The sequence below is a fragment of the Poecilia mexicana genome, unplaced genomic scaffold (assembly GCF_051168715.1).
Source record: "Poecilia mexicana isolate PSO_F unplaced genomic scaffold, ASM5116871v1 scaffold_16, whole genome shotgun sequence".
Taxonomy (NCBI): Eukaryota; Metazoa; Chordata; class Actinopteri; order Cyprinodontiformes; family Poeciliidae; genus Poecilia; species Poecilia mexicana.
Window position 1 is genome coordinate 23693792 of NW_028263385.1, and position 27736 is coordinate 23721527.

General features: G+C 37.5%; 1 protein-coding gene across 1 annotated transcript in view; it reads right to left on the reverse strand.

Annotated features, from left to right (window-relative positions):
- LOC106931503 (CUB and sushi domain-containing protein 3-like) overlaps positions 1–7987 on the reverse strand; it is a 219087-nt gene extending 211100 nt beyond the window's left edge. Inside the window, 2 exon segments of the mRNA XM_088014026.1 lie at positions 7118–7415; positions 7972–7987. Coding sequence (XP_087870152.1) covers positions 7118–7415; positions 7972–7987 — 314 coding nt within the window.
- Positions 7988–27736: the final 19749 nt, after the last annotated feature.

Consider the following 27736-nt stretch of genomic DNA (forward strand, 5'->3'; position numbering starts at 1 on the left):
AACACACTACATCAGCCCTAAAGGCAGCTGTCACACATTCCCGCCGCCTGATTAGTGTGTCAGGGAAGGAGTGTGCCATAGAGGAACAGAAGAGGGAGACGGAAATGATGTAGCTCAATTTGTCTAACTCTGTGTCTGTCTTTCTCCATCTGTCTCTCGTTCCATGTTGCATTAGCTCTTTAGCTCTGAATCACTTTGTTTCCCATTTCATGGAGTCATTTGTTATCTCAAATGTTCTTTTTGGGATTCATTTTGTTCATGCTTCTTTTAGACGTGTTTTTTTAATTATTGAGTGTCGGCAACAACATGCTGTCACCTATGCGACAGAAAAAGTGTTATGGTCGGTATTGCCAACGGTAATTTAGTAACCAGCTAAATTATAGTGCTTGCCTTTGGTTTGTTGTTTGAAACAAGAAATGAGAATACAAAGCTTATCTGTTACTAAGGTGAATAATGACCCACACAATAGCCTCAAGCTAAGGATAAAAGAACACATTATAGAAAACCCAACAGCAATTAGAAGTTTATAAACCTCATACGTTGCAGCATTTTTCCTGAATCATAACATTTTTATTGCATTAAATCATAATGTTCTCATTTTCTCTCCCTCATTTCAAAATGCTTTTTACATCAGTGCTTTCTCTAAATGCCTTTTTAAATACCTTACTGATACTAAATTATTCACTTTGGGTCTTTTTCACTCAGTAACACCCTCAGCACTGAGGAGTGTCATTATCAGTGCAGCATGGTAGTGTTTTGATTTACTGATTGGAAAAAAGAAAAAAAAAAAAAATCAGTCGACCATTCCGGTCAACAACCCATTTCCTGTGGCATATTTACTTAAGTGGCATTTTCACCTAATTTGAAATTTTACCTTTTTAGACTCTCAAGGGCGTCTACAACTCAATGTTGGTGTGCTGTAGAACATGGATCAGAGTTTGGGAACACCAAGTGTAAAAAATAGAGAAAAAGAATCTTTATGTTGTCAAATTTTAATATTGTCCAAATAAGTTAGTGGAAAATATTGATAATTTTTGTCTCTTTAAAACTAGCCTAATAAAGCAATAGTTCCTGTATAAGCCGAGGAATGGACCCACAGTCCATTTCAGAGACAAGCTCTAAAATGAGCAGGAAAAACTTACAAGTAGTGGAGTTAAAACGTTAAAAATTGTTAGCAAAAGCTTATTTCTGTTAACATAAGAGTTAAGTTGATTGTATACAAGTCAAGTCTGGTTAAAGCTGCAGTATGTAGCTTGTATAGAAAAGATGTGTTTTACATATCTGTTAAAACTTCCACTATATCATGACAGTATAAAGTGAGAGAGAAAATCAGTAAGAAAAAAAAAGGAATTGAGCTCCTCTTACTTCTCACTATGAACCTTCTGTCATTTGCACAAATACAATGCTCCATTAGAAACAACCAATCAAAGCCAGGAGGAGGGCTTTAGTGCTGTCAATCCAACTCATATGTACGATAGTAAGTAAGTTGTTTCTCCGCCAATAGCGTATTGAGCAGCACATACATGAGATTGATTGACCCTCCTGCTGACTCTGATTGGTTATTTTTCACAGAGTGGTGCATTTATGCAGACAGCAATTATACCATTGAGAGGAGGAGGAGGAGCTCAATCTTTTCTCAAATTATCTCTCTCATGTTTTCACAACATGGTGAAAATCCAGTTATTGCAAAAAGCCATATTGCAGCTTTAATAAATGCATGTAAGCACAATGATAAAAGAATCTCCAATTAAGAAACTTTTGCATGATAATATGAATGGGCAGTTAAATTGCAGTGTAAAACTGAAATGTTTGTTTAAACATATGATTCAATACAAGTTTGTCGCCTGAAAAACAGCAGTGGAAGGGTTATTATAATGAGAACACAGTCAGAGCTTGGAAACAGTGAAATGAAAGACATCATTACCCAAACTATTTCCACTCCACTTTCCTCAGCATATAATTTCGACAGAATAATAAGCGATTCAACTAGACGTTCTCAGGCATGAGGGATTTAGCTAAATGTAAATGCATCACATAGTCAGGGGGATGGTGGAAATGACTCAGAGCAAAGAGAATACACAAATCAATAGAGAAACACGCCAATCAGGTAGATTATGGTGATGTCCAATTCATTGGAAAAAGAAAGCACGATAGCTGCTTTTGTCATGTTCCCTTCTGAATTTCAACCTTAATTGATTAATTAATGCAATAAATAAATTAAAAGGGCTCTTTAATCTTAACCAAGGTTTCTATTTATGCTAACCTGAAAGGGCAAGCGGAAGAGCCGTCTGTCTTTATGTCCAATTCATTATTCTTTTTATCCAAAACAATGTGGAAACTGCATATCAACATACATGGCAAAGTAAGGAAAAAACAAACAATTTAAGATGCTAAACAATATTGGCAAAAGTAGACAATTATGTCCATTACCTCTTTGGCTGTACTCTGGCTAATTGTATTCCCTTGTATTCTTCATAATGAAAATCTTGAAATACCCATTCTGCTCAGAAAATTCCCAACAGTCATTTGTGATCACCAATTAATATTCAGAAACTGTGCAGCACACAGGAGTGATATTTTCAGAGCTTCAGGTGGGATTTACTGATGCCACCTGGCAATATTTAAAGACGTGACTGTTTATGAATGGAGTCATAAACAGCGTTTTGAGATCCAAATTCACAACAATGACAACAGGGACGAAAATTTAATTTTCTACCACCCTCTATGGAGGCTGGTATGTCATTCTCAAGCTACCATTTGATCCAAACACATTTGTGTTGTCTGGGTTACCAAAGAAAATAAATAAAGCCAGATTTAACAGGATGAAATCAAGAATTAAATGCTTTCTGCCAGACAGCTATACACATTTTTGCAATTTAAAAAAAGAACAGTAGTATGCATGTTATTGGAAGATTAAAATAACATTCAAAGCAGCGTTCAAGGATATGAACATAACCTCATGAAAATTTACATATTTCATTTGTATTACAAAGCAATCTTAATCATATAACAAATATTTTCTTGTGTTCATAGAAAATAGAGAATAATTAAAACGATTGTTAGACAGTTGGCTAAACAGATTAGTTAACTACTATCAGTTGCCACGCTACTTCTTAGTAACTATTGCTATAGCAATGCACAATGCTCAGGTTTCTCTCTCAGCTGTTGGACTCAAGCAGTGGCCACAACAGTTGCCACATTGGCTCAAAATGGCAGCGGCTGACATTTACCACCCCTGATTGGTGATTACATAAAAATAAGAAACTTGGAACATTTCAGATTTTTTGCTTTTGTATAAGTCTGCGGTTTCAACATCTGTTTGCTGGTGCTTTATGAGTATACCTCCTGATCAAGCAAAAGTTTTGTGCCTATAGAACAAGATTCACTCAGTGCTTCCACCAGTGGAAGACATAAAAAAGTAGTGATTAGTTTTTACCGAACCAGCTTGATGGAAAAGCTCCCAAAATACGTTTCCATCGTTGGGACTTTTTTTTTTCTAGTTTTTGTTAGGGGGATAATTAATTGCAAACGGTAGGGGTTGCAACAGCAATCATGAAATTATCCCTTTCAGGCAGGAAATAAACAGTCCCACATTTACATGCAATCCTATACAGAAAATGCAACACGGCAGCCTAAATGCTTAGTTTTGATCACAAAACCAGTTTCAGCAAATCAATATCTTTTTTAAAAAATAAGTGCATTGTCTATGTAGATATAGCCTTCATTTATATTTTGTCTATCAAAAGAGGTATTTTTAAAATTAATTTACACAATCGCCTTGGGAAATAAATTTAGTTCTACGGTCCATTTCATATAACCTCAGCTTAATTTGAAAGTCTAAAGAATATTTTATTTGGCACAAAACTAGTTTCTGCTTCTCAACATATATGACAACCATCTGTCCCTCTTGTGTGAAATAGCTTTTTTATCCCTTGAAATTATGTTGTAAATTTTACATGGTTCCATTTTTTAAAAGTCGGTACTGAAGGAAATTGCTTTTTGTTGTTTTCTTTTCCTTTTAAAAAAAATAAGCTTCAATTGCAAGAGCACGTTTTTGGTACCAGAAAATATTACCGAGTAATAAAAAAACATGACAAAACAAAATAATTGAAGAGAGTAATATCAGGATGTGCTTGGACTTGGGGGAAACTGAATGAGACAGAATAATTAGCTAATTAGGACCAGGTGTGCAAGGAGCGACACAAGGCGAAAACTATGTGCAAAATAACGAGAAGCAGGGCGGGATATTCAATTAAAATAATAACCTAGCACCAGTAAGCTGGTATCCTAATAAAAACCCAATACAAAAAGGATTTAAAAAATAAATAAATAAAAAAGGGGGGAAGGGAGGAAGAATGGATCTCACAAAGATTAACACAGCAAGAGGGGCTGGAAAAGGGATTAATTCTGAAGCCTAATTTCAACAAATAAACATTAAAGCACAACAAGAAGTAAATAAACTAAATTATTGTCGTTAGCAAAGAATGGGTCTCCTACCGTCTCTGTGAATCTCTTGTAAAAAAAAAAAAAAAAACGTAATATTGACAAATGATGCTGGGATGCGTTTAGGTAATCTGCGGAATTCTCCAGTTTTCTTCTTCTTCTTCTTGTCATTTTGGGCAGACTGTGCGCCAGTAGCGCAGTGCTGCCACTCACTGACACAGATGGCGTACTACACAACTTTAATCAAAGCGTTAGATTAAGCTTTGTATCAAAAACAATCTTCATATACACTTCTTGCTGGTGTAATGTAAGTAAGGTTTTAATTAACACTAAATTAAATCCAGATTGAATATAATTAAAAAGAGGAATCTTTAAGGTACATTGTAGTGTTTGATTACAACAGAAAAAACGAAAAAAATATAGATACATATAATTTATTCAGATTGTATTTTTACTGTGGTGCCAGTTTTGCTAAATTGCCAGGAATTGTCTTAATGTACATTTTAAAAATGAAAAACTTATAAGTAGTTAAAAGTAGGCTATGCTGTTTTCCTTTGCAAAAACACAAATCTTAGTTCAGAGTTTGTGTAAACTAATTTGTTTCTGTACATTTGACAGAAGAAAATGAAAAGCTCTCGCTATAGCCACCAGGAGATTTTTGAGTTTGAGAACCCCAGACTTTTATGGACCATAGTTTGACTAGTTGTTAGTTTGGCAGTGTGACATCTGCTACGTCTTGCTCGCCCACACCTACTAGAGAATATTACAAAATTCCTACGTAGTGGTTGAGTTCAGCACAAAGAGCTGTGTATTATAGAAATCATCTTGTATATTTCAGACTACAGACATTAGATGTCAGATTTATTGAGCTAAATCTAGCTGTTGACAACGCCTTTTGTAAGCCTTCAGAAAATATTATGCAACACAGTAGCACAATCTCTTCAAAACCGTGATGTGATTCATCCCCTAAAGTAAAGTATCAACAATGATTCAACTCTTTGGTTGTTCCAGCTTATTGCCTCTCGTTACTATATGTCCTTCTTTGTAGTAACATGTGACCTCAGCCCACCTCCACTGCAGTAGCGTTAAGAACAAGATAAGAGAAGAATAAAAATTATGAAGCACGTTTGGAATTTTAGTTTTTAAAATTTTAGTTCAATTTTAGTTCACTGCGTGAACTCTTTGACTACTGGCAGGTTTAAAATCCATTCTTCTACATTTCTCTATCAGATTTGATTATTTTAATGTAACTGATCCAAGTGAAACACACTGAGACATTGGCAACCATGAGGCAAAATGTGAAAAGTTAAAAGGAGATAAATATTTGCATTAAGTACTTTTTTTTTTTTTTTTTACTTTTTTGGACAAGTAAACAGTTATTAGATGTGAAGAACTGCAATTTTTAAATGTTAGGTAAAATTTCCTATGCCAACTCACATCAAAACATTGAACAGATATGAATCTCATATCATCAAGATCTTTCGCCTTGAAGTTTGTTTGTCCACAAGTTGTTGTTGTTGTTGTTGTTGTTGTTGTTGTTGTTGTTGTTGTTGTTGTTGGCTTCATCTGGTAAACCCACCCAAAGCCCACTGACTGCTTGACTGGACTCCAACATACCAGAACAGGGTACTGTGACCACAAAATCTTAGCTCATTAATTAGTTGGATCAAAAATATATGCATACGTTTTTACTGTTTTAACAATTAAACGTCGACATAAAAACAATTTTTAAAAAAATCCAGATTTCAATCTGCACATCAAGGTCTTTTTTTCCCCCTGTCATCCAATTTAAGTTTTGCTTTGCTGTTTCCTCACAGAAACACACACAGTATCTTTAAGACAAATAATAAAAAGGCACCTTGACAATGCAATGACCCAGAAAACCCCACTTCACTTAAATGTCAGGCTTTTGTATGAATCCAGAAAGCACACTGAGTAAACAGTTGTTTGCCTATCCGGTAACCAAAGCAAAGAAATAGCAGGTTTTTTTAGTGTTTGATGTTCACATTTTCTCTCCACCTTTGTCTCCTCCTGTGAAGTATTAGAACAAAGGACGGTAACAACAGAGTTTGACCCATCAATCACTGAAACTAAACCAGCATGCTCATTCAAAAATAATGCAGAGGTTGGGGGTGTAAGTGGCCTGGTTGATAGGACTCTTTGCTTTGGAATCAAAAGACGTGACTTTTAAAAGCGGGCTTCATGAAAGAGACGCCTCTGGCTCTTATTCACGCTATTGTTCAAGTTCCATTTGCCACACACACCACCTAAGACCATCAAAGCAATATCCAAAAACTCAAGTCAATACGCTACATTTTAAGGACTGTTTCGGTACACCTGGCTGAATAATATATAATTAAAGATAAACTGTTCATCTCGCAAGCAAGATTCCAATGAAGGTCTTCACATTTTTTTTTTTTTAAGGAGGCAGCTCCATCTACACCAGACTGTGTCGGAGAAGGGCTGACGCACAATGCTCGTCTCACTGAGCACGCCTGACTTGCCTGACACCTCCCTGACAAGAATAAACAGTCTCTGTCATGTGTACATTAAGGTTGACCTTTCCGTCAGAAGTGATCACTGAAGACTTTTCTTCCTCACATCTCTACCATTCCTGCCTCCCAGCCTTTAAATGCAGCCTTCTAGGTGTTTGACTTCAGGGCCGCCTTCTTACCTCGTTCTGAAGTTAGCCGGCTGCGGATGGCCATCATACAAAGATAAAAAGTCATATTCCTCCTCCACGGCGAAAGATTGAAAAACTATATGAATCCTGTTCCCCTTCTCAGCGACGATCACCCAGGTACAGTTTGCTCCGTTTGGATATCCATAAGGAAATCCGGGGCTTTCTATAGTCCCGTTCCACCCCTTTAGTGTGCCTCCACAAGTATGGATAAAACCTGCAGAGAAAGAGACCAGAAATCAGGTTAGAACTGAATTCATAATAAAAGGATGTAAACATGAGAAAATATGCACTTCGTTTCAATAAACCTAGAGGGCAATTAAAAAAAAACAAAAAACTAAAAAAAGGCAAAAATGAACATTCATGTGTGGCTTCACTGCTAAACAAGGTTTTATTCAGACGATTGCCTACACCCTGTAAAGTTCAGGTGCAATATTTCTTCAACCAAGAACAAATTATTCGGAAAATCCACATTGCTCTCAGCTGGCAGAAGCTGTGAAGAGAAGCTGGCAACCAGCTAATGGTGTGCCAAGTTTTGTGTTTTCACTCGCGTTCTCTGCTCTCCCTTCAAATTAAAAAAGAAATAAGACGGAACACCTGCTGCTGCGATAATGTGAAGAAGATGCATAATTGTAGATGAGATTTTTTTTGTATGTACTTTATTAAACAAAAAGCTCGAGATACATTATTACAGCTCATTTTTCTGCCGAATGTCAGAAAGCTCCAGAGAACAGCAACAAGCCGGGCCATTCAATTTGCTTCCAGAAGCTGTTAACAGTTCGCCTACAAGACACAGAGCTGCTTTGCACCTTAATGCACTGGCTTGCTGAAAATCAATACCCTCATACGTATTAGGTTGGACATTATACAATCACTGTCAAACTATGCTAATCCGAATGCTTGGCTAACCAAGCACTCGGATTGATGATGAAAATGGGCATATGTGCTAAGCAACCCAAATGCATGAAAAAGTATCTCTGTGTTGCCTCTATGGAGTTTGTTTTATAATTTTATCCCAATATAGCCAACAGGCTTCAATGTTTTCAGTGGGATTGTATGCAATACAAAACAAGTTGTGAAGTGAAAGAAAAACAAGTTTTTAAAAATGTTTTGCAAAAAAAAAAAAAAAAAAACATTAGCGAATCTTGGTATGCTTTTGTGTTTAAGTACTCTGATGCAATACTGAAAAAAGTTTTCATTATTATTGTGGCAGCAATTTTTTTGTGTGCATGTCTTTATTATCTAACATGGCAGACAGATCTTGATCTATCTAACAGAAAAACCTGGAAGTAAACCTGATTTTCCTCCAGGTTTCTCTTTAACAGCTTCCCTGTTGCTGTTAAAGAGAAACATTACCACAGCATGACGTTACTACCAACATGTCCCTCCTTTGGAATGTTGTGCTAAGAGTAATGTTCAGAGTACAATTTTATTGTATTTATTTTTTATTACACAGCATTTTACAAGGAAGCCAGTAAGTTCAGTTTCAGCTTAATCCCACCAAAGCGCTTTCTTTGATGTCCCTTATATCGCTTTTAGCAAACTCCATACAGGATGTTTATAGAGCTTTCTGTCTTCACTGGCTTATCTCTTACTATAGTCATGCAGTAAACAGATTCTTGCTACCGAGCTGTGAATTTCTGCAGCTTTTCAAGAGTTACCACGAGCCTCTTGGTATTGCCACTTCTCTATTTTCAGATGAATTGAACAGTGGTGCCAAAATGCTCAAAGTTTGGAATGTTGCCATTTAACCTAACCCTGCTTCAAATTTGTCCACAAATGTGTCTCTTCTTATTTCTGTGCGTTTCCCTGGGTTTTCACGATTCTGTTTGTTTGCTAATGTTCTCTTACAGCCTCTAAAAGCTTTGGAGAACAGCTGTCTCTTCTTTTCTTTTTTTTTTTTTACAATGACTAAATTAGTGACTCCAAAGGTCACTGATTGGGTGATTTCTGAAGCAATTGATTGCACTTAGTTTACCTTGGAGGTATTAGAGAATAACATGCGGAATGCTAATGTATGCCACACTTTTTGTTTTTATTTGCAAAACAAGTCAAAAACATATACCTTTATATTCAAATGTTCTTATTGTTGTGTTGTACCTTGTTATATAACTTATTTAAATTAAATTCATTATTATTATTATATGCATCCGGTATAACGACTTTCTTCTTCACCTTTCTTTTACGATCACTCCACTCTCCAGCACCATCACTTTTGCACGTGTAATTAACTACACTGGCAATTTTTGTAGATCATGTGCAACACACTCACTTACCGCATGCACTTTTCTTTTGTTTTATTTTTATTTTTTCTTGCTCACTTATTAAACGTCCCTTATTTGGAATCGTTGCAGATCAAGCTGATTGACATTTGTGGTTGTAAATTGACTAAGTGTGGAAAAGTTGTGAATACTTTTGGCAGGCAGTGTATGTAATTCTGCTCTCACAAAAATCGTATTTCCCTTCACACGTCCACATCCATTATATTCGCACATTAAACCAAACAATACACTGACATGCTCCCGTACACACTGCGTCACAGTGCAAAAACTGTGCCCTGTGTTTTTATCTTAGTCTATCTTGCATGTTGTCTAATGAAATCCAATCTTAATTAAGATGCATGGCTTCGCCTGCACAATTTACTCCTTGTGTAATTAGCTTTTCACACTTGGTAGGTAAAGGATGTTTTGCATAGAGTTGGCCAAAGACACACACACACTGGAATATTGGTGTGGGGGTGAGGGAATATAGATCACTTGGCAGCTATGCAACTAAAATGGCCTCTAACTTCACAGATGCCAGCAATTTTTCATTTTACAAACTGATAAAATGTTTTATTTTTAAATTTGAGATGAGCAGTGCTTTGTCTTTTGCCACAATGTTCAGCTTCCAGCCTGTCAACAGTTGTTGTTTTATACTTATGAAAACAAACAAAATAAAACTATGCATTTTACTGTTCAAATTTAACTCACAGGATTCACAGGAAGTTGGAACCTCAGACAAACTATTCAGTGTAGACCTCCATCTGTTATTTTGATAATTGCTACTTCCCCTGACCACTTTGGTGTGCTCCACTCATACATTTCATCTTCCATATAGTGTAATAAACATTGGGCACACATTGTGATTTTTTTTAGGACACACTACTGCTGAAGACATAAAAAAAAAAAAATCCCATGTCGGAGCTCTGATTGGTTCCACTCCAAAGAGCAAACAGGCTAATCATGGCAAATTTTGCTCTTCTGACGTAAAACCTGCAGGGCCAACAAGAACCAACCTGTTCTGTGTTGCTGTGGTTTCACTCCCTCTAAAAGTGCTCTCAAACATTTTGCACCTCCAGAAAACAACTCATGAATCATCATTTTATATTATGTGTGTGTGTGTGTGTGTGTATATATATATATATATATATATATATATATATATATATATATATATATATATATATATATATATATATATATATATATAAACATGTCAGCAAAACAGTCATCGACCGAAGTATTTGCAACCTGCAGAAATAAAGTGCCAGAGTTTTTGAGCTCTTTATGTTCCACAGGCCTAATGATGTCACCCACAGTGAATTAAAATGGCCTTTTAATGGAAATTCGAAGAAAACATCTTCACTTTTGAAGGTGAGCCCACCTGCAGCTTGCCGCTGTTGTAGTTCAGTCTCAGTTTAGACTTAATTTACTTCACTCACATGCTGAGACTGCATGGCAATAGAGGCTGAGATGAAAGGATGGAACGCTGTTCGAATATTGATGTCTGCCTTCTTAAAAAAAAAAAAAAATGTCTTCAATTTTTATAAACATGAATATAAAAATATTTAACCAAATCTGTCTTTGCCTGGTTGTCGCCACAAACCAATGTTGCCTCACCAAACATGCAGAATCATCTATATAGGATTTTGTCTAAGACTGTATTTCAAAATAAAATTCAGAAGTAGATTTCTTGCTGATTTACTTTCTATTTAAATATCTGTGAAAAGCATGAAAATAAATCTTCTGTTCCAGTAGTGTAATCTCACACTAACAAAACATTTAATACAAGTGTTTTTACTTAGAATGCTAAAGGACCCAATGAGGACCAATATACTTTATATACTGTAGACATAATATTTTAATCTAAAATTACCTGATATTGCCTGCTGAAAAGGTTCCCACAGCCTTTGGAGGAACACCAGGCCCACAGGATCACTAATCCTTCACCACATCACAATGTCCTGGTAGACTTTAGCAGACTCCACCAATCCTTTTACATATTAGGACTCTAGCATCACTCCTAAACAACCGCTTGGCATCTAAACAAAGCAAAAGGGAGACTTGCTGACCCCCAGATGCCTCTATTTGTTGTACTTCTCTAACTGTGAGGTTTTGAGATGTTTTACTTTCCTTACGAACCTGCTCAATGTGTGTGGTGACAAGACAAATATAGAACCGCTTTCAGTTTATTGCTTTTCACTCCAAGAAAAACAGCAGTGGAGTTAGTAAGAAGATGATCCAAGAAACATGAGTCAACCTCCAAGAGCTTGAAAAACATCTTTTAAAAAATACATCTATTTAAATTGAATCCTTAGATGTACTAGTGGCCATGATTGTCCCACTGGAGAGTTTTTTGGAAAACATTTAGCTTTGTTTTTCTTTTTCTTTTCCAATAAATTAATTGATCCACAGAACATAAATATTTGATTTCTCTAAATATCTCACTGTGAAGTTATGCTACTGCATAAAACCTATATTTATTTTATTATACAAGTGGGAAGAAGTACCAATACATCAGGCTTACTCTGGCTGTCAGAATGAATTTATAAAAGCTGTATGTTGTTTTTGTGAGTCCTTGTAATTATAAATGGTAAATGGCCTTTACTTGTATAGCACTTTATCGACAGCAGAGGACCCTGGTTCACATCGCTTCATTCTACATTATTAACCCATTCATGCACACATTCACACCCTGATGATGCCCTGGGGCAGACTGATAGAAATTAGGTAGAATGAATGAATGAGTTGAAATGAATGAAATCAAGAAAAAAATGGATCTCATTAGCAATAAGGTAGCATTTGATGCATCAACGTATCACTACCTGGATGTGCTGATGTGGGTAATTTTTTTCCCCCTAAGGATTCATGTTTTTGCGCAGAGCTTTGATCAGGGGCGTTACAAATGTACAATTCACCAGGTTTGCTTTATTCATAATCTGTAGAAGCGACAGAGAATTTCACTCCATTGATGCTCCTGCAGAAGATTGAACCCAAAAAATTCGAACAGAGCCCCCTCTGGAGTGAGTTACATTTAGGGCTTAAGTAACCGTGGTGATGTGACATTGAAAAACTCTGGCTTCGGGCTAGCACCTTGCTAACCAATCTCTCTTGCTTCATACTTCTTATCTCTTGTGAATTTCCCTGCCTACATGGTACGCTTAATCAGTCCAACTCCAATATGACAACTTCTGGTGGATGGCTACTGCTGTTACTGCTAGAGTGAGACGGTGTTAACAGGCAAATAAAAAATAAATGAAACCAGACACATGCAACTTTAATACACATTCATGAGCATAAATGTGATTCAGTAGATTTGACTCATGTGGACACATGGTTTTGTAACTGTGGTATACCATTGTGGGGGTGTAGCAGTAGGATAGAGTTTCAGTGAGCCAGTCTTTAAATCAGCAGATAGGAGCCTGTGAGATAAATGGACTGTTTTACAGAGTAAAGTACTAGCGGCTTTAAGTTTAGATGATATAAGCACAACACATTATTACTTTCTGGAACTTTTGCGCGGGGCTTTCGTCCAGTACTATAACCCTGAGCAGTTCCACTTATTGTCATGTTAGACTCACTGAAGTCAATGTATTTTATGTGACCAATGCAAAATGGTAAATAGATGTAAAGTGAAAGGAAGCAATGTGTGGTTTTCATTTTTTTAAGCAATTAAAAACCTGAAAAGTTTGGTGTTTGTTTACTCCGATACTTCTAAAAACATCCAATGCAACAAAGTGCCTTAAGGAATCACATAATTAGAAATTACTGCAGAGAGCTTAATTTAAGCAGAAGTAGCTTGTACCATGGAGGTTTGTTAGAGAACATCAATGAACAAACAGCCTCACGAAGACCAAAGGAGGATAATCCTGCAAAAATTACTATTTAGGGCAACTTTGACATTGAAGTTCAACTTACGCCCTACAGGTACAATCAAAGTATCAATAAAATTAAGATCAAATCATATTTAGGTGTTGTAATGGCCTAATCAAAGTCCAGATGACAATGTAAATCTTTCGTTTGTTTTTTTTAAAATCTATTTTATCTATGCAAAATATTTTGAAAACCATTTATAAGTGTAATTTTCCTTTCACTTTACAAAAATTTGCTCTACATCGCAAAGAAACCCTTTGACAGGCTGTGGCTTTAATATGAAAATGTGAAAAGGTTCAAGGTGTTATAAATATTTTTGCAAGGACTGTACACTATTAATACTTGTGTTTGTTTAGGAAAATGAAAACCATGTATTGCTATCCTTCAACTTCACATTTACTTGCTACTTTGTGTCAGTCAGACTGTAGAATGACAAAGATTTTGGTTGCAACACAACAGTACAAACGTTTAAGGGGTGTAAATAGTTTTGAAAGGCACAATAATGAACGGCAGATAACTGCACTCGGGGTACAACCCGTTGTGTAAACTGCTCTGCAGTGGGAGTGGGGCAGACTGCGACGATGTCCATGAGACAACAGAGCAGATGCTCTTTGTGAAAATTTAATCGTTTCTCTTCCAACTTTCTCATCCTTAGATAAACAGAGTTCTGCATCTTTCCTCTGCAAATGTTGCCAAGCTGTCTTGCTTTGCTTTTATTTCCTCCTCTTCACATCTGTCTGTCTCACTCAACGTTTTCTCTCACAGCCAGCTCAGCCTATTGTTTCTGGAGCCTTTCTCCTTCTCTTTGCGCTCCGTGCGCTGAAACTCTACCTCCAAGAAAACTGACTTATAATTCCACTGCTTTCCTTGTTCCTCCAGTGTGAATTAGATTCTGCTTTTCATATGCTATGAATCATACGAGCTTGTAATGTGTCGCGCATTGTCAGCTCCCTAAAAGCTGCATCTATAAAAAGCGGTGCTGTAAACATTAATGCGTTCACTATAAAGCACAGCATAGAGATAACATGTGCTTCCCTGTAAGTGAGAGGGGATGTGGATTCATTTGTCACTTAGACGCACAGTATGTCTTCTTCAAATACCACTGTCACCACTCAGCTGCGCGCTCTGACCTCTTATCGTTTTAACGTTTTAGTGAAACCCAATCTCTAGAGTCCTTCCTGACCCTGTGTTAGTGGCTCACTGTCCAGACAATGATTAGAAACCAAATTAACAACATGCTGTGGGTGCACAGTGGGGAGCATTTGGTTTAGAAATATAAATTGGCATCGAATTATCTGAGTCAGGCAGAGACAAAGGCCCTCAGCAGGTGGCTTCGTGGAAAACAGTGCTTGCAAAAGTCTCCATCCAGCTTCTTCACATTTGGTCACATTAGAACTGTATGCTTCCATGTATTTCACTAGGATTTATGTGACTGAGCAACATTGTGGGCATAACTTTGAAGTCGTTCCAAGCTTGCATACTTGTTGATTCGGCATGTTCGCCTTTAGAACCGCTGCAGAGCGCTGTGTTGAACCGCCCAACGGCACACGAGGTAGAGATGGCTAGCTAGCGACATAGCATAACGAACTTAGCTAAGAGTTGGGACAGTGTCTGCTATTATTGTAATTTTGATTAAAGATAATGAAATTTTGTGAAGTGAAAGGAAACTGATGCATTGTTTTCCTTTGTTTAAAAATAAAATATGACAAACAAGCATCCATTTGCATTCAGAGCCAAATCTTTGCAGAGCACCTGCTTCCACATGTTCACCATGTCTTATACATGAATGGTGGCTTGAAAATGAAACTAGATATGATTTTCTTCTAACATGCTTTACTTTTGTATATTTTCTACAAGACAAGATTGGTGGAGTCCATAGCAGTTCATGTCGATTGATCTTTATATTTCGGATGATGGACTGGAAAATGTTCTGTGAGATTATCAGAGTTTATGGTTTTGTTTGTTAGGCTAATCCAGATTTAAACTGCTTCACAACTTTATTCCTGACTTGTCTGCTGTGTTCCTCCTTCTTCATGCTGTTGTTTATTCACTAAGTTTGTCGAATCTTCAGAGATCAGCTGGACTTTGGAAATGTCTGAAAATAACCGTGTGCAGTGCATTTTATTTAGTGGCATTGGAGTAAAGAGAGTTGAATACGTCCTATTTTAATTTCTACAATATTTTTGAAAACAATGTATTTTTTAGACAGAATCATTTTAAACTACTTTGAATAATGTACCGTATTTTCCGCACTATAAGGCGCACCTAAAAACCTTCAACTTCCTCAAAAGCCGACAGTGCGCCTTATAATCCGGTGCGCCTTATATATGGACCGATATTGAGCCACAACAGGTCTAGTATCTACGGTAAGCAGCCGCCGACTTCATTTTCGCCCGTAGAAGAAGAAGAAGCGCGCGGTGCATGCTGGGATAGTTGTCAGAACGCTGGTTTGTTAATAAAGTTTGACTGACCTATCTACCTACCGACGGTCTATAATCAGGTCGTCTGCAGGTCATTTAGCACCATGTTCTCCATGAACATGCTGTGCGCGAACAGAGAAGGGTGACCATCATCCGGCCACGCCCTGGCCCAGTCGCGGAAGGCTCTCCTCGCCGACCGGAGTCGGACTGTTTTGTTGACATTCCATTTAGTGGAGCTCCATCTAGTGGATGCATAACGTAACTCCAGCCTCTACTGTAATGTCTATTTTATGCGCCTTATAATGCGGTGCGCCTTATATATGAAAAAAGTTTTAAAATAGGCCATTCATTGAAGGTGCGCCTTATAATCCAGTGCGCCTTATAGTGCGGAAAATACGGTAATAATTATTTGAGATCTCAGTTCCTGTTTGATAACTAGGATTAATTGGAACTTGTGACTGAATTGAAATGATTATAGAGCCTAGAGATGACATTTGTTGTGAATTAGCGCTTTATAAATATAACTGAACTGAGCTGAATTTTTAAACTTCCTTGCCCTTCACTCTTATGTGAAACTTTTTGGTAAATAACATAAAATTCTGTGGTTATAATGTATTAAAATGTAAAAAAAAAAATTTCAAGGCGTATGAATACTTTGACAATGCTTCAGCAGAAGAATGCCCCTTTTGAACAAAATGCTTACATTTACAAATTTTTCATCTCTGTTCCTTTGAAAATATGCAGAAATATTCCTGGAGCGTCACAAGTTTGACGCCAATAACAGATTATTATTCCCGCCGGGCTATTCCCAGTCAAAATGACAGTCACCTCCCACTCTGTGATGACAAACATCTCAGGATTTGTGTCAGTCTGAACTGCAGGTATGTGTTTGTGTTCGAGAAGAAGATGCTTCCAGCTAATTCAGCGGGTGAGGGCACAAGTACTGAATGCGATCTCTTTCCGCCTGCGGAGAATAAAAAAGATTTGGGGCAGAATGAACCAGTTAATGAACCACAGTGCTGCGTGGAAGGAAAATAAGATTGATTTTGTAAAGAAAATACATTATGCATCATAGAGGGGATAATTTTAATTGCAAGTCCTAAACAAATTAGTTTGAGACTAAATTGGTTGTTTAAGGTTTACTTAAAGCATGAAAAAGATGTACACAGCATTTTTTTTTCTTTTGCCTTCTTTTACACACACTAAGGCATAAAATATGCAGACCCACAATATGTGGTTCACTACTCATTGCAGAGTTGTATTCAGCTATAAAGGAATAACGATTATTTTCAGCAGGAGAGGAGAGGAGTCGTTGACTGCTATTCAAATTATTATGAGCTAAAAGACCCCAGACTGCTCATGATTGATGAAGCAGTAAGCATGAGGAACTGCTTTGTCCAGTTGAAACTTGGCTTAATGATGGCGAGGCGATAGCTCTCTCTAAACTTCCTCCTTTGGACTGTGCATTTATCTGACATAAATGGAGGGCCACTGTCACGGTTTAAATCCTCGGCTCTGAACTGCAGCTACTTGAAATAAGCTTTTGTTCTTCTCTGCTGTGTGTGAGGGTCTGTTGTCCACTGAAGTCCACCAATGATTTCTATCAGGACTCAGTGGACAAAAAAAAAGTGTTTTTAATTGTCTGTGGCTTGAACATAGAAAACTTCTTCAGAGACTTGCTTAAGCTGATTAATTCTTCTAATCTCTGATTGGTTGCTGGTACTCTGAACCTTAGGTTCTCGTTTATTGAATATTTACATGGTAGAAAAGTGGTTGTTCGGTCATATTTATGCTTAACGCTGCAATTATTTGGATATGATTGTAGAATATACTCAAGTCATATGCTAAAATCTGTAGTCACGTGGGGAAATTCTCCCTAAACTCGTGGAGAAGCAGAGAAAATGAAGCTCCATGCAGGATGTCCATGATTGAGCTAAGTTCGTTTGTCACAGCTCAGATTTCTAGTGATATTTTTAATGTTGGTCTGATTTAATTAGTGATTTTACTTTATAAAATAGTTTCAGACAGCTGTTAGGATTGACCAGGAGAACAGCTGTTGTAATTAAAAACAATATAACTTTATGATTCTGGATTGCATGTGGGATCGATTGCTAACGTTAATATATAAGAAAATCATTTATCATGAGTTCATGATGTTTAGCATACACCTCAGTTCGTTGGCTTAAAATCTTAACACATCTTAAGATAAATGTATTGTTGACTATCCTCATAAATCATTAAGAAATCTTCACCCTGCAATAAAACTGTTTAAGTCTAATAGTGGACAAGAGCACTTAAGGATATCCATCCTGTTATATTTCCTATGCCATCCCTAAAGTGCATTAATTTTATCCGTCCAGTCAGTTGACTAATCTTTCCCCTCTTTGTCGTATGTACCGTCCTGTGCAAGGCGATAAAATTTATCTGATCTGGCAGTATCTCTTGTTTTTCAGTAATCGCTGCAATAAAGGAAATTTGTGAAAACATTTGGTGCTCTTGTTAATAGAATTCATTCGACTGCCAATTCAAGAAATATGGTTACACCCACTTTGGCAAATGTGTTTGTAAATTTGTTGCGTTAATATAACAAAATAGCACATTAAAATCAAAGTGTTAATTAACTTGTGAATTGAACATTTCCAAGACACATTAGTGCGGTGAGTGTTGTGGTCCTTAAATAAAAACGTCTAAATGTCGTCATATTTGAGGAGAGGAAAAAAAAAAAGGGAGAAAAAACTGCGGAGACGCAGACTGTGGCTCACTTTCACATGAATATCTGAGCCCAGCTCTCTCACTCTCACATTTTTTTTTATATCTTGTTTTTTATTGCAGATGACACATGAATCAATCTGCCCATAAAAATAGAAACGAAAGATACAGGTCATCGGTGCACTGTTAAGGGGCTTTGCTTTAAAGGCAGACATATTATCCCCGTTTTCACCAGCTGACACAATTTTCGGAGGTCTTAATGAAATCAGTGTGATATGCTTTGCTCAATTATCCAACCGGGTCTCAGCAGTCCAATAAAACTCGTCTTTCTGGATGTTTTTGAAGGGTTAGTATGACGCTTGGCTTCTTTCTTGCCCTCTTTTTTTTTTTTTTTGGCCTCATGTCTGTTTTTGTGGAAGATTGTGAAAACACAAATAAACAAAACTATGAAGAGTGAAGAGTGCCTTCAAAATTGAGCACGACATCTGAAATAAGGACATGAAACAGACCAAGTCCTCTAAGAAAGACAGTGCCTTACAAAAATAATCATAACCCTTGAGTTTTTCTACATTTTTTTTTCTGGTTTGGATCACATACTATAATTTATTTTATTTGATAAAAGAACGCAGATAACTATTAACCAAGTGAGCACATTCATATTCGTGACATATGATCCTTTCAAGTCCAGATTTAAAAATCGGACTTGAAAGTTGAAATATGATTTGAAAAGTGATGCTCTCTGTCTAAATGAGCTTCAGCTATTTTGCAAAGAAAACAAGAAAACATGACAGTATCTAAATGTGCCACGCCAGATAAGTGGCTCTACATTTGTTGGTTCTGTGACGTATCGACTCAAGAGCCTGAATGCAATTCCACGGAGGCCTTTTCAGGTTTTGGTTTATCACATAAAATGCTACGAAAAACCCTTTAAAGTTTTTAATTGTATTTTTCAACACTCGTTTATCTTGTCTGCATAGATTGTTTGTAATGCTTTGAGCTGAACAAGATTATTAAAACACATAGTGATAAGAACTTCAAAAGTTGTATGAAACATCTCAGCCTTTACATATATCTCAGTCAAGCCAATTAACTTAATAATTTTTTTTTGCCATATTGTGGTTCCATAAACTCTGGGCTTTACTTTTCCTCTGGATTCTCTTTAAAGGTTTTATCCAAATGGACAACTTAAACAATGAAACCAAAATCTTCTAATAGCAACTTGCAAATAACTGCAATGTAAACAGTGCAACTAATTAATTTTTTGTAATTTCCAACACAGAACAACAATGAGTAGAAAATCCAGAAAAAATTATAAACCTAAACAGAGAATGGTGCATTGTGTAAGTTTTTGAAGTAACAATGATACGGTGCTCCAAATACATATGCCTTTAAAGCACAGAAAAAGTGACAATTTCATAATACGCACCCTTTAAAACAGCTGCAGTGCTAGGAGAATGGACAATATGGCAAAACAAAGTCATTTGGTCGATGCCGGGACATTTTTTCCACACAAATACACACGCTGAGTTATTGAAGGCACTGTGTGCATGTGTCATGAGCCATGCAGCTGAGAATGGGTGAGGTGAACTCTTTTCCTCTATGAGCTCTGACTTCGTGCAAAGATGTTTCAAGCCCTATTACACATACTTTTGGAGAGGGCTGAGCTTTTACCGAGTGCTTTCTTGCAGTACAGAGGTATTAAAAAAAAAACCCAGTTCCAATGATGTTTGACTTTCTTTTTAAAGCGATCTATTAAAGTTAACTTTACAATTCTTTGCTATTTTATTTTCTAAGCCAAGAAGCTAATATGTATCATTGGCTGTTTGTTTTTAAAATCCCAGTGCTTATATCCATCGCCTAATTAGCTTAGGGTAAGACTTCCTTAAAGTTGTCTTGCAGTAAACAACTTGTTACTATTGCTGACTCCAACAGGAGAGCGTGTTTATTAATGATCTAATTAATAACGCTTGGAAAACTACAATGGATCACAGTATTAACAGTCGTGGGTATGAGGTCGAAAAGACGTATGCAAATTGTTCATACATAAATAAATATTCACAGCAGTGCAGGCGAAATTAATAAAAAGTTGCATGAATAACTAAACCATACTTTCAGATTAAACAAGTAATGAGTGCTATTTTGAGCACTGGGAATTCACCATGGGTGGTCAATTCACCATTTAAACTTCATTAAGATTAGAACAAATCTTCCTCTTCTCGATTTTAATGACTTTTTCCAACCAAAGCTTCTGCTTTTGTATTTATGTTTTTTGTGTGTACTATCTTATGTCCACACACCTGCCTCATGCTTCCTCTTTCTCATGACTGATGTTGTTGAATGCTTAATCAGATGGCGCTCTGCATGGCATTTCTTCTTGAGTTGTCGTGACAGTCTGTCACATATACTAAGGTAGACTTTTGCACCTCTCCTGGCTATGGTGCAAAAAAAAGAAAAAGGAAACGAATGGAAAATATAATTGTAGCACCTTAAACCACTCTATGAGGAAAACTAAAATGGTGGGTGCTTGGGTTCGACATCGATCAGGTACACCCTTATGTAGGCAATAGCACTGACCTAGTTTGTAACAAATATGACCCAGAGAAACAGAATTTCAGGCAAAATTATTCACCTTCACTTTATTAACTAAGGTGACAGGGAACCCTCACTGTTAATCACCAGTTGAACTGTAAGCTGTGAATATTCTTAAAATTTAGGGAAACAAAAAACAACATATACTTCTCACATAAGGCAGCACATAAGGCAGACCAACTAAACTATTAATGGGCACAATTCCCTAAGACCGGGGCACCCTAAGCAATGTCCAAGCTAGTATATCGTCCTGAACAAAGTCTACTCACGACCTCCAAGTGATGGGGGGGAAAGGGAAAAAACAGGAGAAAAAAATAAATAAACGTTGCAGGCTTGTGACCAACGAGGAGTAGCAGTTTAAATCCCAGAAGGAGGACGAGAAAAAAAAAAAAACACAATTTGAGAGCGTTGCAATTCGGGGAAAACAGGAAATGCTGAGATGCACTCCCTCCTCTCAACTTCGCAGGGCCGCAACGGCTGCAGCAGAACCGTGGCGCTACAGCGTTAGCCCACTTAGCTTAGCACAAAGTCCGTCGTGACCACTTGCTCCGGTCCCGATGGCTCGTCCCTCCAGCGTCGACTGAACTCCTTCAACTTCTCCTGACTTTCGTGCCCTCTCGTCCTACTGTCCCTTTGTCTCTACGTTTCGTCTGTCTTTATTACTTTTTTTTAATCTATTCTCTTTTTTTTGCCTTCCTTGTCGCGCTTCCGTTCTCCACCCTTACGACTCTCTCTCTCCTCTCATTCCTCCCGCCTCCTCCCCCTTTCAACCAATCACCAGTCCCCCTTGGACGAACTCTCTGTGCAGCTTACGTCACACTACTACTTCTTTCATTTACAATATTAACACAATAGCTGACTTACAAACGATAGTTTTAATCACCAAGTAAGGTAATTACTCTATAGTTACCTTTGTATTATTTAACTATTAAAGTGAAGGAAAATGCCAATGTATTTCTTTCAGAAAGAAGGATACTGAACAATTAGTTGTCATCAATGTATGCCTGAGTAAACAAGAATTTACTTTTAACTTGCATCTTGTCTTGACCGTGTAAGATTTCTATGAGCCTTAACATACAGTAATTACCGTAACCTCAGTTTACCACTGGGCTACATAATGGTGCATTGATTTGCACCTGACCTTAAAAAAATGATTCAGCCAATATAGAGATATCCATCAGTATAACTTGGATACAGAACAAAGGGACATGGACCTACAGAACAAAGGGACATGGACCCCTTATTTAACAAAGCAAAGGTCAACAAACCAGCTGGTGAGCTTCATTTCTGCAAAGGTTATTGTTTCACTGTTGAAAAACACTGCAGAGTTTTCACCTTTTCACCAATATTGTGAGCTTAGCACAAAAACACAACAGTTTGTAAAAATATTAAAAAGAATCGGAAAGTGAAAAAAAATACTGGCAACTCCATTTAGTCTCATCTAGCCTAATTGCAAAGTTTCACAGCTTTGATGATGTTAGAAATTGTTTTGTTTAAGTCCTGCAAAGGATTAATGACACTGGTCAGAATACAACTGCACACTGCTTGTTTCAGATTTCATTTGTGTGTAGCATTGTAACCATAAATTATTTTTCTCTCACTTAACATTTGCTTTGTCTTTGTGTTGGTCTATTATGTAAATTTCCAAATAAATTCATCAATGAACAGCAATTGTGGTTTTATTTTTATAATAGTGTAATGGTGTCATGTTGTCCTGTTGAAAAGTGGACCCAAATGCAGATAATAGTGTAATGGTGTCATGTAGTGCTGTTGAAAAGTGGACCCAAATGCAGAGGCAGAGGCAGCTTGAAAAAGAAAATGATGAAAGAAAAGTTACAAAAACCCCACAGGGAGCCAGAGACAAACAAAAACAGGAATCCAGAACAACAAGTCAGCAGGAAAAACTGGGAAAGTAGCAGGGTTTAATAGGAAACTAATGGGAGGAACCAGCAAGGAGTGACTGAGAATGAGTTACATATGTATACTGAGCAGGTTGATCACTGAACAAGAAATGGGTTGCAGGTGTGTGGTGAGAGAGGAGAAGGTAGGCTGTGGAGAAGGACAGAGCTAAAATGTCACAGGCTTCGAGGGAGAGCACACAAACTGGGTAAACAGAAAAAATGAATCTAACATTAATAACTAGACATGAGGAACATAATAAAACTACAATAAGTAAAGAAATTAACTAGGGTGAACCAGAAACACTGCTGACCTAATCAAAGAAAAGAAACTAAGGAACATAGAAATAATAAACCCTAAACAACCCAATACCCTAACAAACGGGTATGAATACTTTTGAAATCCTGTTGTTTGGGACCATGTCCCATCACGGCTACAGTCACGCAGCACTTTGAAGTTACTTTACATGAAAACCTTGGCTTCAGAGGTCCAAGAACGTTCTTTTCTACATTTTCGAAAAATCGTGTTCTGAGGCGTCGCCTTAAAATGGGAACGGAAGAGAAAACCATTTTTCACCCACGAAACCAGGAGCTCACCAGTGACGACTTCAATGGCCACATCAACAACCTTAGTGGAGAGAAATCTTAAACTGATGTCCCCATAGAAAAGGATTTTATCTGCATGAGCGTGCTGCACCCTCACATTTCATAGTGATAGAATGTGCATAATCGCAGCCCCTCACCACGCTTGTCTGCATGCTTGATGAAAGGGAAATGGGCTTCCGCACAACAAAAACAGAAAAAGAGGCTTCCCAGCGAATCACTATTACCTCATGAGTGTGTCAGTGCAATTTGGAGAAGGGGTTTAGAAATATTCCATTTGGTGGTTTTAAATTGCCAACCACCGAAGTGAAAAATACTAAAATCAAGTACACTGCCACGCTTAACACAGCTGGCACATAAACAAGTACACACACCAATCACTCACCACTGCAGGGATAAAGCAGGTCGTGTGCCTGGCTAGCCAAGCATTATGACTATTTCCCCAAGTCCGTTTGCTGCCGGCGCTTTAGCTACTTCCCAACAGATACAGTGTGTTGTGGCTAGACACCAATACCTCCTCAAAGTGCTAGTGAGCCATGTTGCAACTGATGCCAGACCACCGCTGTGAGAGCTGCTGTACAACACAGAACTGTGTGCCAACAGCACATCTAATAGGATGCTTGTCTCTCTAGCCTCCAATATCCCAAACAAACAATAACGTCAACGCTTCCTTTTTCCCCGAAAACGGAAGAGGAAAGAAGCTCCGAAAGCAATCTATCTTCTTCTATCTGAAGGCAACTGCAGAGGCTAAAACATTGCTGGACAGTTTTTACTCTCCAGGTAAACATCTACATCCAGTTAAAAGGCTGTTCACAGGGGGAAAAAAAGGGGGAAAAAAGACATGTTTGCTCGTTCAGCTTGCTGGAAACACAGTTCCGGGCTAAAAACAGGCCCTTATTAATGTTTAGCTGCTTATATATTCTGCTTAATTTGTTTGACCATTTGTACACAACCTGCTGCCCCTCCAGGAAGGAAAAGTAATGGAGGCAGCAGTTTAGAACTGCAGATTTAGATCCTCCATGCAAAAAAAGTAACAGCTGCAGCAGATTTACCACTTTCTCAACCTGCAGGCTATGGTTACCCATAAATCCTTTAGAAACTTCCTTTGCAGTTGTGTTAACCTCTTAGATTAATAAAATGTATGGTAAAAAGCTGAACATTGTTGTGTAATGAATGCACGGTACAAATAGATATCCATCTGGGTCCCGAAGCGTCGACTTTAGCTGGGAAAATGTTCTTTTGTTAAACTTTCTCACTTGGAGCTTTTAAATCTTTGTCTTTATGACCATCGCATCATGTTTAATGAAATGATAGCTAATTAAATCCAAACCATTCAAATTGGTAACATTTTTTATTGATGGCTGACCTTGGCATCTCATTAACCAGAGACATTAGAATAAAGACCAAATGTTCAAAATTCTTTGTGTACGAATGGTTCATTTGAATAATTCATTTTCCAGTTTGGAGACAGCAAACAATCCCAATGAATTTTCAAAAACAAGAATGAGGTCAAGCTAACTGTGAGTTTTCTTCCATCCACTTATAATCAAAAACTGGCATACAAACAAAAATATGTTCAGACAAATACAGTAATATTTGGGTAAATGCCCCAATAGTATTTGTAAAGACTGCATTGGATGGTTGAAGAATAAGTCCTCCAACTTTTAGTAGAGTTGAGATCAGGCATCCTAAATAATTAATGTTTGCTTTATTCCTAAATGATTGTGACGTTCGTGTCCTTACTGAGTATGTAAACTTCAAACTAGCAATCTATACAAACCCCGAGGGACATCAGTTTCCATCTGGTTTAACTAGAAACCACTAGACTGAAGTCTGAGTCGCAACCATATTAAATTCAAGACAATCTACAACGGTGGGCTCGTGAGTTCCCAGATTTTAGCAGCCTGAGTCCCACTGTTTTTCATTATATTCCTTTGTCATTTTAGGACAAACAGGAACCAAAGGACAGCAATCAGAACCCTGGAAATGAATCAAAACCTTCAACCTTGAAATTGCAAACATTTCTACAATAATTGCAAACATTTCTACAATATGAAAATAAATGAAGCTGTGTTCCTAATTCTTGAAGAGCAGGAGTTTTGTTCTGTCTCCAGAGAGGCTTTAGCCTCTAAGCAATTGAACATTGCAATGGCCACCACAAATTCCTATTTTGCATTTATAAATCACAACGACCTCGAAGTACAGAAAAAGTCTTTATGTAGGTCTAATTTTCTTATAGCGCAGAAATATCCACACTCTGATTGGGGAAGGGAATCTAAACTGCTTATTTAAATGAATACAAGATTTTCTTCATCTTTACTTCCTGAAAAGCAAATTGCGCGTTAATTTAATTGACGTCGGTGGTATTCTAATTTCAACATAGCCTTCGATTCAGCTGCTTCGTTACACACAAACATGCCTTCCTGGCACCTTTAATTAGAAAACTTTAAACTCCAGTCAAAAAGATTCTACTTCACCCCACGAGATTTTAGATTCTTTCCAATTTCCCCATTCTACACAAATAAAATATCACACGCAGCAGCGTGAATTGCATTGCTGCTTGCTTTTCTCCTCAGTGGAATCTTCCTATATGTACCAGAGTAAAAAAGAAGTTATTTTCCTCCTCTAACCTGCCGCTGCCAGAGCTCACTGGTTCCAAAGGTTGGACTGGGAGTGCAACGCCATGATTGCTCTCACATTTATTTGTGGTCTGCAGTGAGATGATAGTGGCTGCCTGGACTCTTGTTCAACCTCTGTACCAGTGACATTGCATCTCCGTGTTTATACTCCCATGACCGGAGGTGTATCTTGTTTCACTCAGAAAATATGAGCATTCGAAGAAAGCATTTTTGGACCAAGCAGATTAACTAAAATCTGCATTGCAAAGAGTTACGTTTCTAACTAATGAAACACTGCAGGAAGGTGAATAGCGCACGCTGGGCTTTTTATTTTTTTATTTTTTTATTTTTTTTCTTCTAGCAGAAAATAGACAGAGTAGGATGAGCCTGTGCTTTAAGACATGTGGCTCTAGTGGCAGGGATGAAAGGCTAATGTGCGCAGCATGGCACCCTGAAACCACATTAACAGCGGATCAATATTTTTTTTTTTCCTTTTTCAACGCTCACAGCAGAAGTCTGACGCTGTTTTCTCGGCTGAGAAAACACTTTAACAGTGCCACAAAATACTTTCCTTCTTCCAGTGGAGCGCAGAAAAAATTAAAAAGACTCAAACTAATTAAAAGAAATCTCTCGATGATGGAAAAAAATCGCAACTCTTTCAAAATGTTTATCTGCATGCAACTCAAAAACCATTAAGACGACACGATGTGCCTTCCTCCTCCTACTCCTCCTCCTGCCTGATTTCAAGAAGACTACGCTGTCTTTTGTTCTGCCTCTCTAACACTGATGAGCATTGATGGTTGTTTAACTTTAAGCACCCTTTCCAAAATTAAACACGAATGATCCTCTAGTCACAATCATTTAAGACCAAATCAAAAAAATATATATATATTGTAACTGTTTTTGCTCCACCTGTATTAAAATGAACTGGGAATAAAAATTCAGAAATATGACTTCTTCTCATATTTTTTATTTATTTATTGGTTGTTACAAGGTTAAATACTAATTAAAATAAACACTGATTGTTACGAGCAGTGGCATGGAAAGAAGCAGAACAAATGTTTTTTGTTTTTTTTTTTGTGGAAAACTGATTTTTGTTTGCAAAACAAAGCGAACCACAGCGACAGGATTAGTTGAGAGTCTCCAATGGTGTCTGTCATCATCGCCCATCATCCTAACCGATACCGACACGTGTTGTGGAACCACTGAAACCTTGAGCTGCAGTCTCCCTCCTTGGTTACCTTTGCGTCAGCTCACTTTGCTTCTCTGACCATGCCTTGGCGCCGCCTGCTCTCCTGTCACACATCAAAACAGCAGCCAGCAGCCACAGAAACAAAAAAGAGCAGCTGTGAGCTCTGTGGTGGAAGATTTATGAGGCTGCATGGATTTGCATAGTTACAGGTTGTCAAAATAAGACAAAAAAACCCAAAAAAAAACGTAACGCATAATAGCTGCAATTCTTAGCTAGATGAAAGGCTATGTAATAAGGTGGCATTTGTGATGCCAGCCTCATTTGTTGGCACCCCGGGTAAAGATGACTTAAAATAATTCCGTATTTTATCACAGTGGTATAATTCACAACTGAATAATTGTAGGGTGGGGGGAGGGAAAAAAATCAATCTTAAAGTACATTTATTCAGCT